Source organism: Limulus polyphemus, unplaced genomic scaffold (assembly GCF_000517525.1).
Source record: "Limulus polyphemus unplaced genomic scaffold, Limulus_polyphemus-2.1.2 Scaffold1413, whole genome shotgun sequence".
NCBI classification, from domain to species: Eukaryota; Metazoa; Arthropoda; class Merostomata; order Xiphosura; family Limulidae; genus Limulus; species Limulus polyphemus.
The window spans coordinates 45255-61188 of NW_013667023.1; the positions used below are offsets into that span (position 1 = coordinate 45255).

General features: G+C 30.8%; 1 protein-coding gene across 1 annotated transcript in view; it reads right to left on the minus strand.

Annotated features, from left to right (window-relative positions):
* LOC106463456 (phospholipase D1-like) overlaps positions 1 to 15934 on the minus strand; it is a 132810-nt gene that overhangs the window by 30161 nt on the left and 86715 nt on the right. The window contains exons 16-20 of the mRNA XM_022390947.1: positions 15472 to 15590; positions 13712 to 13834; positions 11454 to 11564; positions 9605 to 9696; positions 3053 to 3216 (exon numbers count right to left, since the gene is read on the minus strand). Of these exons, the coding sequence (XP_022246655.1) occupies positions 3053 to 3216; positions 9605 to 9696; positions 11454 to 11564; positions 13712 to 13834; positions 15472 to 15590 (609 nt within the window). The remainder of the gene's footprint in view (positions 1 to 3052; positions 3217 to 9604; positions 9697 to 11453; positions 11565 to 13711; positions 13835 to 15471; positions 15591 to 15934) is intronic.

A 15934-nucleotide genomic window follows, 5' to 3' on the forward strand; every position in this document is an offset into this window, starting at 1 on the left:
AGTGGCTGGATGGAAGAAAGAAGAGGGTTGTTGCAAATGGATCTCAGTCAAACTGGATTAATATCACAAGTGGGGTACCTCAGAGCTCAGTCTTAGGATCTTTGCTCTTTTTGATTTACATCAACGACATAGTTGTAGGGATAGTTAATCAATTACTTAAATTTGCAGACAATATTAAGGTCTTGGGTGTTGCTAGCTGTGAAGAGGATGCTGCTGATTTACAAAAGGATTTAGATCATTTAGTGAGTTGGGTAAATAAATGACAGATGAGTTTTAATTATAATAAATGAAAGATAATGCATGTGGGTTATCATAATTTGAATTATAAGTATAATTTAGATGGGAATAACCTTAATAGTGGTATGAAGGAATGGGATTTTGGTGTAATAGTCAATCAGTCTCTAAAGCCATACAAGTAGTGTTCTGTTGCTAGTGGTAGGGCAAATAGGATTTTAGGTTGTATCTATAGAAATATTGAATACAAGTCTACAGAGATTATACTTTCGTTGTACATGTCACTGGTTAGGTCACATTTGGAATATTGTGTTCAGTCTTGGGCTCCTTACCTTAGGAAGGACATAGAATTGTTGGAAAGGGTTCAGAGAAGAGTAACTGGAATGGTGCCTGGAGGGGTTGTCATACAACGAGAGGCTGAAATCTCTCAAATTCTGAAAAAAGAAGAGTTGGGGGGGGGGGGATCTGACTGAGGTATTTAAGATTGTAAAGGGAATTGATAGTATTAATGTATCATCTGTTTTTATATTTACCAATGAGAATAGTAGGACTAGAGGACACAAATATAAATTTTGGCAAGGTATGAGTCATCTTCAGCTAAAACAATTATTTTTCTAACAGGACGGTTGGCCTTTGGAACGGGTTGCCTTCAGATGTTGTAGGGACAGTAAATTTAAGTGAGTTTAAAAAAAAGCTTGATAAGTATATGAATGAAAAGGGCTGGGTTTAACATTTCTATTTCATTTTATAATTTTAATTTAGTTTTGAATATGAAACAACCAAGATGGACCAATAGGTCTTATGTTGTCCCAAAATATTATGTTATGTTATCAATGCTTCACACTGAATATCATGAGCTTATAAGTTAACCTTATGTGTATGAGAGTGAAAGTAAGAATATTTTAGAGTTAAATTCCAAATATATGTTATATAAATATATTTTTTATGTTCTAAAATATATATTTGAAAGTTATATGAATTATTTTTGGACAACCAACATACTGATAAAAAAGTAGAATTACTTAATCAAAGCATCTTACTGTAAATGGGCCTCAACAACTTAAGTAAGTGCTAAATTTCTTGTTTTTTATGTATGTTTTTATGTTTGTTACACATTTTTAAATAAAAGTAACTAAAATGTAAAAACTAAAAATTTATTAGGTAATAAAATAATTTATCAGTTTACGAGCTTAAAGTATATCTAGTTTGAATGTTATTTTTTTACTTTATCTTTGGGGGAAATAGATATGAGCTCTCATTATGATTTATTGATTTTCACAGAATAATAAACAACTTTTGGAACAAAGTATATTATTAAAACGAAATTAAAAGAAACCAGGAAAAGATTAATAGTTGATACTGTACTAATAATTAAATTGATGATCCAGTAATAAATAATGCATTCAAAAAAGAATAAAAAATATATATATTTATACATTTTATTTTATATTTTTCAACTTTTCATTTCATTGTACATTGATGAATTCACTGCAGTTGGCATTAGGATAGAGAAAATATAAAGTTTTACCAAAAAACAATATTTTGATATTCATTTAAGAGGTTCTAGAGGTTACACAAATAAAATGTGAAAAACTTCAGATGAAAATAAGTATTTTTATTCTTAATATGAAAATTATCTTTCATTCTGACTTAGTAAAGGCTTTGTAAGTTCACAGACAAATCTTTGGTAGAAATATTATCTTACAAATACTGTTTTTTTTTGTTGTAAATTTAGAGCTATAGTACACATAGTTTCACATTTCCAAGATGGGTCAAACTAACTTACTTCATACAGAAAGAGTTAACTGTATTTCTCACATAACATGAAATGCTGAATGTTTATTCTAAATTCATAACTCTAGATTCAATTTCACAAATTTTCTCTAACAATCCTTCAAAAATACAAAACTTTCTATGTTAATGCTCTAAAGTTCTTTCTGGTTGAGCCAACATAATAGTTTTAAACAATACTTCCTTTAAATACAGTTCCATGATTACTGGTTAAATAACAAAACTTAACTGAGGTACTTTAACCTCATAATTTTCTGTTATTAGCACATACTGCAGTTATTATTTTATTATTCTAAATTGTTTTCTCCTCATAAAATATTTTTCAGTTGAGTGATGATTAAAAGCAGATGTCATGGTTTACGTACTGAACTAAAAACATGGTATCACTTCAGCATTGGAGAGCAATAACAAAATAGACTGAGATTATTCTACTTGTGGAATTAAAAAAAAAAGATTAATTTATGGCTTGAATGATTCGTTTTGCATTCTTTTATATATGGAACTATTTTTAAACATAAAATAGTTTACCACTAAGACACTAGCACTTCTTCAGCTACACAGGTATTACTAGACATAATAAAAGGTCTAAGAATTCACAATGAAATAGTTCTGATTATTTACATTTAAACATGAAAGCACAGAAAGAAAGAGATAAGAAAGCTTCAGTAATCCATAAGCAAGGTGTTTAAGCATAAAAAAAAAAGACAATATTATAGCTATTTCAAGACATAATGAGTTTAAGAATGAATTCATTTAGCACAGTTTTATAACAAAACTCTCTTTTTGTGAACACACAGTTTCGAAAATCATTCAGAAAACTGAGGGAACACAATCAAGAACTGCATTTTATTTTTAACATTACATTAGCATTTGTAAAAAGAAAAGAAATCAAAAATATATTTTAGATGTAGCATTTGATTCCCACACATGTACATGTACTTGCAAAATAATACCTTACTAAAAACTGCATTTTACACATAGCATTTAAGATCTATAGATTCAAATTTAACCATAAATTGTATTTTACCTCTTGCACTTAGTCTTTGTAACAGAGAGTTGGGACCACGAGATATGGAAGCATAGTTCCAGTGTGTAATAGCCTGAATAGCTGTACCTCCAGTTGTTCCAAGTTCTCCTTCAAATGCTGGCAATAATGGCATCACAACATAAACACGGAACTTTTCTTTGTTTCTAAAGAATTATATAACTGACTTTTGAACTTGTATCCTAAAAATTACTTCTACATCAGGTATGCTTTTACACACTACTTCTCTATAATGTTAGATTATGGTGAAATAAAAAATAATATTAATTTTTATTACATACCTAAGTCATATTACCTTTAAGATGGCATTACTTGAATTATAGAACGTGACAAAAAAAGTAGGAAAAAGGAAATGTCAATAATGGAGAGGTCTCCAGTGGAGATAATTAAACATTTTTTTCACTTATGAATAAAGTATTAATTATTTTATACATCACTCCGATACTGAAATATCATGTGACCTTATTTCTAATACACTGCATATAACAACTGCAATGTATTAACTTACTAATGAATCAATATATTATTATTATTGATACATTACTCTTAGCTACATGACTAACACATACAAATGATATATGAGATCTACCTAAGAACTACAACCAGTAAGATCGAACTGTTATTTTAATCATTTTTATGTTGGATGATCTGTAACCTTCTGTTAATGATAAATAAATGAAACAATCATGAATAAAAAAATCTTATGAAGTTTTTATTTGCTTTGAGTTTACACATTCATCAGGAGCTGAACTTTCTGTAATTTGAGTGATAAAGAATTTTTTAGAAAGTTCATATCGTGATGAGGGTATAAAAGTGAAACTGAGTAAATACAAACTTGTAAGATCTTCTTGGGTTCATGGTAATTTCATTTATTCACAATTATGTGCACAATACTCCAGTCAATATCATGTAACTTAGAAAATTCAAAACTGCTGTTATATGTCCTGGAGAGTAAAATTTTCATTTTTTGCTCACACATTTAAACACAAACTTTTTTTTAAGATACATAATGGATTGTTAGGTACCAAAAAGATTTTATAACTACATTTTCAATCACTATACCAGATATTCAATGAGGTAAATCAATACTTTCATAATGTAAAGATAATTTATAAAAATCAACCAAACAGCAGATGAAACAACAAAACACCTTAAACCCAAAACTTCTAACCAAATTATGATTAAAACAGCAATTATCTTTTATAGATCCACACAGCCTGGAACAGATTAAGGTGAAGGCTATTGAAACTGTAGCCCCAGGCCTGGGTTCAGAAAATGCCTCTTATAAAAACCAATAACCTGTTTTTCTCTTTTTTTTAGGAAAATGCTTAATAAAAATCATTCAATTACTTATTTTTGAAGAGAGAGTTTCTGTGTGATGTGGGTAGGTCTATTGTGTGATGTAGAGTGAAGAAATTTGATTGGCTTGCCTCTGAATAGTGTGACTAGGTGTAGTCCAGCTCTGATACAGCACATTTCGATACAATTTGTAATGCAAATGTGCCAGGTCTAAGTGGGGTTTGATCTAATAATATTAATTGAATAATAGGCCTAGGCCAATCAAAATCTCTTCACTCCACATTTTCATATTGCTGTCAGCCAGGCTCTCCCTTGTGGCTTGTGCTCAACTCTGTTATCGTATGATTAAGCAGTAGGTCTAGAATATAACTAGATCTAAAATTCTAGGTTAGATTGATGGTATCTAAATCTTTTGATTCTTCATTCTCAAAGGCTTTAAATTCTGTTCAAGAAAATAGTTCAATCAATGCTAACAAGGTAAGTAACAGTATATTTTAAACTCTTAAGATATATTGTATCGATTGTTTGTGTTTCTTGAATATAATTTGCAAATTTTTATCCAGTAAAAAAACCATTAATTGGAGGGTATAGAATAAAAGTAATCCATATATAAAATTTGAAATTGTTGAGTTAAATACAGAAAATGATATGCAATCATTTGTTATGAAACTATTAGGTAGCTCATTATGACATCTCTCTCTCACATACATACATACACACAAGCATGCTTATATGTGCACACACACACACACACACATATTGTTAATTAAATATTCATCTTACCTATTATACAGATGTACAAACACAAGAGCCATTGGAAAAAGCTAAAGTCAAAGGAAGAGGAAGAAAAAATTTGGGAAAGTAATGTTTAAAACTAGGAAGCTAAAGGATCTATGGGCTTCATCCTATTTCATACTCAACTGTTTGTGATGAATTCATAGAAATCCCACACAAAGAAGTTTTCACCACCTTTATCCAGGAAATCAAAACATCCAAGTATTGCTCAGTGTCTGTTGATTTTACTACAGACATATTCCACACAGATCAACTGACAATAATCTTTGGATACATTCTAGATGATGGCCCTGTACAGGGAATTACCAGATCAGTGTCTGTTGATTTTACTACAGACATATCCCACACCGATCAACTGACAATAATCTTTAGATACATTCTAGATGATGGCCCTGTAAAGGGAATTACCAGATCAGTGTCTGTTGATTTTACTACAGACATATACCACACAGATCAACTGACAATAATCTTTGGATACATTCTAGATGATGGCCCTGTACAGGGAATTACCAGATTCTTATCAATAAGCAATCACACAGGAGCAGAACTTGCTTGAGTTCTCATTAATTTCCTAGAAAAGAATAATATAAGAATTCAAGATTGCTTTGGGTAGTCTTATGACAATGCATCCAACATGAGGGCAAATATGTTGCCATGCAAGCCTTGATCAAAGGGAAGAACCACTAATCGACTATGTTCCCTACTGTGCTCATTTGCTCAATTTGGTTGGATAATGTGCTGTGAATTGCTGTATTGAAGCTTGTTGATTCTTTACCTTTGTGCAGAAGCTTTGTGTGTTTTTCTCAGCTTCAACCCATTCCTGATTATAAAGAGGTTATCAGACACAAGATAAAGTACCCATTCAGATGCAATGTGAGCTTTAAAAATGGGGTACAAAGCCATAACACAAGTCTTTGCTTCCATTACAGATGATGACTCAAGTGTGCTAAGAGTCATGAAGCCTTATGCTACAATTGGAATAACTATAAATGGGTAAAACAATAGAAATATGGAACATTATTCATGTATGTTCATGATAATCTTTGTGTTATGTGTATGCTTTAAAACTAAAGGAATATTCTTATATGAAAAGACATACATAAAGGATATTTAGGGTTAGTGAGTGCAGTAAGCTAGGTGTTCTGTGAAGGCAAACTATTCAGATCACAGAAAAGCTTTTGATTTGTGTGTATTAGTAAATTTATTATCACTCAACCAACATATACAAATACATAGAACGTGGGCTAATGCAGGAGTCTTTGCCTATGATGTGCATGAGGGTTTCCAAAAAAAGTATGAAATAATGGCTACTGCACTGGACTTGAAGGATGCCTAAAGTAGGGTGATGCACATCCTGAGGGACTACGAAATAGATCTCTGGACAGTCAACTGGTTCACAGCAACACTATTTGAGAGGAAGGTCATTCCCTACACAGGTATGTGGACTTCATCGCTACAGACTATTGTTCCAGGAGTCACTCAGGGATCACCCATCTCCCCAGACCTATTCAATATATACACATCAAAAGTAGCAGGGATGCAAAGTGCAATAGATGGCATTTCAGGTTGTTGTGAGGAAAATAATGGTGTCATCAGTCCAGATAAAGCATTCATGCTATTTTGCTCACTCAACAATCGGTTAGTGAATGCTGATGTCCCAGAAGTGGCAATCAATGGATACACCATAAAGCACATGACAAATTGAGATACCTGAACATCATCTGTGATAGGAGCCTGTTCTTCAAGGATCATGTAGATGCAATAGTGGAGAGGACAAAGAAGGGGCTTGGGACTTTGAAAGTCATGGCTACTGCAGATACAGACAAAAGGTTGCTGTTCATCCTCTACCAGCATCTTGTGCTATCAGCTTTGGAGTATGGCCTTGAAATACTAACATTATCAAAGATAAAGTTGGAAAAACTTAAGTGCATTCAAAATGGGGCCATGAGGACCATTTTATGCTGTATTGAGGACTCACCCATTGTGGTGATGAAATTAATGCTGAGACTGCTTCCCATTGAGGAAAGGCATGCAGTTGCCCAGGGAAAAGCATACCTACGAGTGGTAGTTAACAAGAACCATCCTCTCCAAGATGCCATAAATGATGAAAATGGATGCAGGATTAAAAGAGGAATGTTATGGATGACAGTGCAGAGAATGGGTCACAGGCATCACTGATATTGAGGTTAAACAAATGATTAAAGAAAATTCAAAACTTAGAGACCCTGTGACTTACACTAATGAATTTGTTACCAGAGGTAAGTACAGTGGATGTTTTTTTCAGTCAGGCACGTTGTTGCCGAACAAAGTGGAACATATAGTGCCACAATATCAAGCATATAGATAGAGACTGAAGCTGCATCACTTGCCCTGAGATGACTTGAGGACCAACCTGTCAGATACGTAATAATTGTTACTGATTCACAAAGTATGTTGCATAAAATAGAGGCTGGGTGGTTTTATGTAGAACGGCTAAAATTTCTGCAAAATTCGCATGTGAAGAGCCTAGCATGGATATCTTCTACTGGTCATGCTGGAGTCCAAGGAAATGAAAGTGTAGATAAATTAGTTGGTGAGGCTCTCACTAGCAGTAAATTAAGGCTAGACTAAACAGAGATTGTGAAGACCCTATGGGAAATCTTTGAACAGAACTCCAGAGAAGCTGAAGAAAATCCTGACTGCGAGGGAAAAAAGTAGCTAACGTACAATCAATATGTCACAAAAAAAATCAGAACTCCCACACTTAGATGACTATTGAGGGTGGGGGACAGAGCACAGTGAAGAATGTCCCAAGTGCAGGGATGTCGGTCCTTTAACCAAGTAATCAAGACTATAAAAAAAGGTATTACTGATTTTTCTTCATACTGCTCTTTGCAACAATTCAAAGTTGGTAACATTTGTGTGTTTAATAAACAAGCATTGAAATTAAGGAATTGCAATAAAATAACTCATGTTACAGAAGTAGATATCCAATATAAACTTTTAAGCGAATAAGTGAAAAGTACCAAATGTGATTGCTTCAAAAACTCTGCAACTGAAGTACTTGTTCTAATGGCCTTAAAACACTAAACTTTGACAAGTATGTTTATGATGTGATTATGAAAGACTGTATATAAGCAGTTCATTTTAATGGACTGTGAAAGATTGCAAACAGTTAATTAACTGTAATGATCTGAATTAAGATACTGAACTTTGGAAAATCTATTTAAGGTACATATTTAAGTTTTCTTATCTAACCCAACAAGTTTTTAATTTTTACATTTTAATTAATTTTGTTACAATAAATAAAAAACAAATATATGTAAAAAAAACAAGAAACTTAGCATTTACTTTAGCCCTGAAGCCTTTTGCAATTGGGTACACGGTTTATTTATTTCTCACTGTGTTGGTTGTCTAAAATATAATTGATGTAGCTTTCAAATATGCACTTTAGAAAATAAAAAAATATTAGTCCTAGAACAGAATGCCCAAATCTACTGTAATTTATCTGGTTTTCTAACTGACCCATAAATGAGTTTAAAAATTTCCTTACTTCTTTGAGCAATATCATTAGTCTAAACATGTCAAATTCTCACAGCAAAATATTGTATTTTACCACTAAAACCAAACATACAATCGTCTGTTTTATGTACTCAAGAATTTGTTTTTTCTACTGGTTATAAACTTATCCAATAGCAATGTAAGACACAATTATGGGCATTTCTTATAAGACAGAGGATATGGGAGGGGCATGTCAATGTGTATTGAACAAATACAGTGATATTTCTGTAAAGTAAGAGGAGGATGAAATTTTACTTTCTGGTGTGTCAATATCTACAGTATATGTTTCTAACATAGTTGAACAAGCTAAAACCTGTATAAGCAAAGAAAAATATATATATATATAAATGAGAAGTGAGAGCACCCTCACATCATGTGAATCACAAGTACAGATTGAGAATATATATTTTTTTAATTAAAAATTAAAACTTGAATAATGTAAAAAAGTGAATTGTAAACTACATTTTGATACCAAGTTTATTAATATACATTGATAATAAATTACTTTAAACCCTGAATGTAACTTTGTTAAAAGTTCATGATATGTGCATTATGACTCCTATATGCATAGGGCTAAATAGATAGATCATTTATATCTCCTGATTGATTGCTTTACCAGAGAACTACAAATCCTAGCTTGTTCTGCATATTCTAAACAGTTAACACTTAGATGATATGTTTATTTGACATGTTATCTTAAATAGGTCTTATAATATCAAAATTATGCCAACCTTGGTTCTTACTGTAAGGTATTTAAGAAAATATATTTTTGTGCCAAAGTAATACATTCAATAGTACTTTACATACATGTCAAAGTAAATTTTACAGAATATTGACCTATCAAACTGAAATTAGGCATTTCTATGTGTTTCTTCCTAATATCAAGTATCCTTGACTTACTTATGTGCTATTATGATGCGTCGATACAGAGCTTCAGAAATTTCATTGAAGACATAAGTGTTTCCAGCAGCCTGGGTGATGAAGAATTGATTCTACAAAATAATGCAAAACCAGCTATAAGCTTTTTTCAGTCTAAACAAAAGATATATACTTTCAATTATAAAAAAAAAACATTCCTTTTATACAATTTTCTTTCCAAGTAACACATAATTAGCTCTTTTATAAATTTAGCTTTAATTCTTAGGTCCAACATAAATTAAAGAGATACGTTTTGTATCACTGAAGATTTCTTGGCTTGAGTCCTGACAAAAGAAGTACTTTTTATTTTATACTTCTTTGAAATTTCAAAAAAATTCTAGCATTACAATTAACTCTTAAATAAAAATCCTATACTTCTCCTTCAAATTTAGAACCATACTTAGTGGTGTAATTGATGACCATAGAATCACAGAACTATTACATGTCATTATCATACAAAGTAGCATAATTTTCTCAAATCCTCATATAATACTCAGATTGATTTAAAGCAATTTATATTAAATCTCTGTTTTAAATACTAAAAGTTTTAATATCAAATCCCTTATAGAAGGCTTGAATGCAGCTGCAGTCTAAGGACATTATATTCACCCATCCAAAACAGATAAAAAGCCTGCCTTAACTTAACTTAGTCACTCGCTATCATCCTATAGTATATTTTATCCTACACAGTTATCCATCATACAGGTTGCAGCTTCCATGTGACTACAATGTTGGTATACAACTTCAGAGCAAATACAAAATACATGATGAAAGTTTAATGTGTTATTCAATATAGTTGATTCTCTAACAGGAGTTCTGAGTATAAGAAAACCATCTGGACCAACTGAAAAGACTCAATATTTTTTTTTTTAGTTAATAATGCATACTTTTTAAATGTTGGAAAAGAGTATATAAACTGCGAGTACAGTTGTTTTATCCTCCTCTACAGCTTTAGGTTCATGTTTTATATGTGTGCATACACAAAAAACAGGGTCCTTGGGCTGTATACCTCTCTGCTTCATTTGGTGAACACTTTATATCAAACTATCCAGAAAATACATACAATACACATTTTGCACACTATTATACAAACTTTGCTGCATTAAACCAGTTTCTTTCAGTAAAATATGAAAACAATAAGTTTTCAACTGATGATGTTACATCAATCCTACATACTTTAACTGAAAGATTAAACAGTAAGATAAACAACTTATTTGGTAGGGAAAAAAACAACAATTTTAAACTTAGGACATTTCTAAACAAGAAGAAAAATATAAATATTATCTAAGAAATATTTTTAAATTAATATGACTTAAATCTTAAGATATTTGTGATACGTATGGAAAGTTAATTGTTGAAAACAAGTAAAAAACTTTTGGATTCTTTGATACAAGTATCATACACTTTCTGAGTTTATAGTTTGTAGTGCTAACTGGAAAATATTTGTCATTTTCAAACAAAATAAAATCAACCATTTACTCCAGATATGTCCAATGTTTTGAAGTTATGGCTTCTTCGGGGCTCACACAAAATGAATATCATAAATTATTACTCCACCTATGTATAAAGTCCAATTTGATAATAAATTAAAACAAAAGTAACTTTAATATCATATACAAATGAAATTTCAGGAAGATCTTTTTATGAAAATGAGATGGTATTTATTAACTTATTTTTTATGAGTTTGTTTTAGAAAATATTGGTGTTACGGGATAAAAGAAGTGTGAAAAAACAAGTGTTACGCTATTTCCTCTTCAGAAGTAGTAAAGTTGAAAAACTTGAATTTAGTAATACTATTATTAGCATGTAGAAATGTAAATTTACATTTTACCTCAATATAAATAAAATGTTTAGCATTTTGTATAATATCTATATAGGCATTGTGAATTGACTGTTCTGTCTCCCTTACTCCTGCTGACCATTCTCCTATGCTCCTCAATATCTGAAAAATAACAAAAAAATGATTTTATTCAAGTGCAGATGAACCATCATTCTTCAATTATACGTGGTATATGACAATACATATTCATGTATTTCAGGTCTGTGGTACACATATGTCAACAGTTCTAGTACTATAAATTATATTAATTGTTAAATAGGTGATCAAATCAGCATTTTATAACAATTTAAAATTAATAAAAATAAAAGCTAAAACATTCACAATGAGACTTACATAAAAATTTCCATTACCAGTCCTTCCTTGTCATTACCACTAAGTCATAATGGAACATGTCTGTGGTCCTAACTCCCAAAAGCGTTGGGGATATTCCATCTATCAGACATGATCCAAATGCAGAATGTCAAACATGTAAGTGATGCATATTGTGCATTACATCAAAGACATTCAGAGCTTTGATTCACATGGTTGTGGACAGCAAACTCAGCAAAGAAAAGCTTTCAGTATTTCAGAGGTAAGTCTACCTGATTTGAACAAATCAGTGTGAAAATATCTGGCACATGTATCTAGTAAATCAGGCTTGTCATGTGTAGAACAAAGTACTTACAATGAAAAATATGTTTCATTAGAAGTTTTGGTACTATTATTATGTAATGTCAGCTAACAAAGTTTGGCAAGAAAAAAACACAAGCTGTGATGACACTTAAAAGAAACAATGGAAAGATATAAAAAAAATGATTTTCAAACCTGTACACAACATGTCATTCCACTTTTTTTTTTTTAAACCCACGCCTTCAGAGGTTATTATATTTAAAAGTATCCAGTCAAATCTCTTTAATATTTTAGACTACATGTGAAACATATTGGTTTACATTAGAAAAAATAAAAGCAATACAGTGTAATGAGCTGCAGCTTTTACCAACCTAGGTAAAGGCAAAGATAGGAATTGCAATTTTTGAACTATATCAGCTTCTATATTAAAGCTCAGCAAAGAATTTCACAGTTATGAACTTTGTCAGCTCCTATCAGCAAGCTTAAAGTCAATGATAAAGAATGTTACAATGCTGAATTATATCGGCACTCATCAGCTCAAATACGTCAATGACAGAAAATGTTATAATCTTGCCCTTCATCAGAGTTTCTTCAGACCAGCTAGGATAATAAAAGTTACCTACATATTTTTATGGTGTAAGAAAATTCACCCTAATTATTAAAAACTTTTGATCAAAGTAAGCTACCAATACAAGTGAGAATGAAAACAATTTAAAAGCAAGATAAATTATTGTAGACATTCCACTATAACAAACTAATCAGAAAATCCTGATATTACGTGTGGATAAAAAAACATGTAATGATTAGACTGCAATAAATCAACAGCTGAGTATTGTTGCTACCACCAGTATCAATTTGTTGTCCTTATGTCTTACAGTGACTGAGTAACAATGCCAGAAAAATAATTATCCACAAAAATGTTTGATTCCTGGATTTTCTCTGTTTTAGTAATGTAGCACATAATATAATGGTTTAAGCACAAGACTGTACAAAAATAAAGATTATTTTGTTTTGAAATCAAGCCTGTATGCAGAATGTTTGAAAGGGGGCCTAATTTGTGAGATAAAAACCAACACACATATTGTGCAAAGCGACTATTTCAAACCATAAAATGTTAATGCTTCATTAGAAGAATGTAGACTATGTAGAAAACATCAACTACCATAAACAGCTGCATTATAACTATATATAAGCATAATTTTTTACATCGCAAAAATAGGGGGTTCTGCCCCCACCCTCTACCACCACCCCCTTGAACATATGTGGAAATGTTAATTACAATTGTAGATATTTCTTTATAGTCACTATTTTTAAATGCAAATCACACACAACTTTTACATCAGGGTAAAATTTGTATAACATTACTTAATTATTCACAAATGATGTGTATTTTAGACTTCTCTTTCTCAATGATACACATCTCACTTAATAAGAATATTTTTAGCCTAGAAAATATGATTCGTTTTTATGCATGTGTAAAAGTGGGGAACAAAACCTCTTCGCTATATACTCATAGCATTTATAAACAAAAGCAACAATAATAATAAACTGACGTTTTTCAATTGTAACATCTGTAACTTACAAATTTGCCTTCATTAACTTGTATATAAAAACTAAACCAAGAAAAAAAAAATTCTAACCTGAACATTTGCACACAACATTTGTCCTGTTGATTCTTTGGGAAGACTTGGGAAGTTGTTGAGGTTGTCATAAGCTTTGGGTAACAGCCATGGATATTTCACATACTGCTTAGCTTTTTCAAACTAGACAAAAAGTTATATTCAAATATTTCACTAAATCCTTTATATACTACTTAGGTATTATTATAGCATTTTATTTACCTTATTAGTACAAAATCATACTAAACAAAATAAAAATATGTGAAACCTAAAAAAAAGGATTTACAAAACTACAAAGCTATAACTTAGAAATCACATTTCACATCATCCTAAGTTTACAAAGAAACTAACCTTCTGCTGTAAAATAGATAATATATAAAGTTTACTGTGAAGAGAGCATTACCTACAAAAGAGTAAAATTCTAATCACACAATTAAAAACAGTTTTAAATTACTCTTTATTACTATTCTCAAGCTTCATACACATACACAAATAACAATTAGGTATTGTCTGGATTTAGTTCTGTAAAGAATAAAAACAAATTTATACTTCTTCTTCAGTTGTAATCAAAATAACATATTACCTAACATTCAAAAAAATGGTATAAGTAAAAATTTACACATAGATCCTCTAAAACAGTCATCAGCCTAAATTTTATTTCAAAAACTTTTACATCTAAAAGTGTTAAAAATAAACATGATAATTATAGTAGGCCTATTATTAAGTGATTGATAGTGATTATGATATCAATAATCAAACTCTTACAAGTAATCAACCAATAACTACACAAGAGCAAGTCTGGATTATTACAACAAAATGATAGAAATTACTTGAATAATTTAACTGTTAAAATTATATCTAATTTCAAGCCTTTATAACGTTTCAATTCATGTAACAACAGCCTTACGTTTGATATATCTTTCACTCATTTAAAAACAAAAACTTATTAAAAACAATATAACTGTAATTTAACATTGGAGAAAACTGCTATATACTTTCATACACAAGGTACAACTATTTTCCCCACAGGCAGAACAGGTGTTATCTCAGGGGAAAGACACAGAACAATAAGTAGCTTGATCAAACATAACTTAACAACTTTCTTGACCACATGTTATATGAAAAATACACATACCTAGAATAAACAAAATATTTGTGAAAAATATTACTTTATAATTAGCAGGTAGAAAATGCATGTTAAAAAATTGATGATAAGAGGAGATTAGCAAAGGAAACTTTTTTAGTCTGTCACTGTTAAGTAACTCATCAATATTTGTCAGGCTATTTACTTTTCACTGGTTATTTCCCTCAAGCACTTTCTTTATCCTTTACCTAACACCAATGTAAATATGCTACTAATATTTCTTCTTCATCAAGAAAGTGTTCAAGCTTGTTAACCAATAAAAAAAAAAAGTACCCCACATTAACTAATTCAACTTGTCAATATAACAGCAGTTTGTCTCCCTGGAGTCTAAAGTTTCAAATATTATTACCTAACAAAAATTGCTGAATGAAATATATAATCAAGAATTTCCAAGTGTGTCATAAAAATAGTAATTTTTATTCCCTTTTTAAACAAAGTACATTTTGTAATTAATATTACCTATAAGGAAAATTAGTTGAGCCCAATCAGAAACATGAGTTGAACCACTTGCTTTCTAATACAAGTTCAAAGTAATTTTTTACCTCAGCATTATACAGTAATTTTGATGTAGGGACTTACAGAGTATCTGAGTGACTTTTAACAGTTTAATTTGGAGTTTTTCACATAACAAGCACACCTTTGTGAAATTCCATCTCTGAATAAAATGACGAGATACATCTCTAGCACTGCTGCCCTGAAGAAGGAGGCCAATATCATGCCAAGGCATCCTGGGGGTTGTGTTGCGATTAACAAGGTCTGGAAAAATCAAAATGACCTTAGATAGTTTCTTAAGCTAAAGCTGTAATGTTAGTAGTGGTGTATATGATATATATATCAAAGTTGATTTCCTAATCAGAACTAAGTTTTTCTATAAATTTATAAACAGAAAATAAAAAAATTAAGTTGTTAAAAAATCGTATTTTTTTAAGTCTTTTTTTTTTAGTGCCAGCACAGCACATGTATTGCCACCACTAACTGTTAATCACTGAACCTGCACAATTTAATATTTGATGTTCAAAAATGAAAGAAAATTTTCAGCCACAAATGAATATATATATATATTTCTTTGAGAATTCTACAAGTTTACCAATAAGACAGCA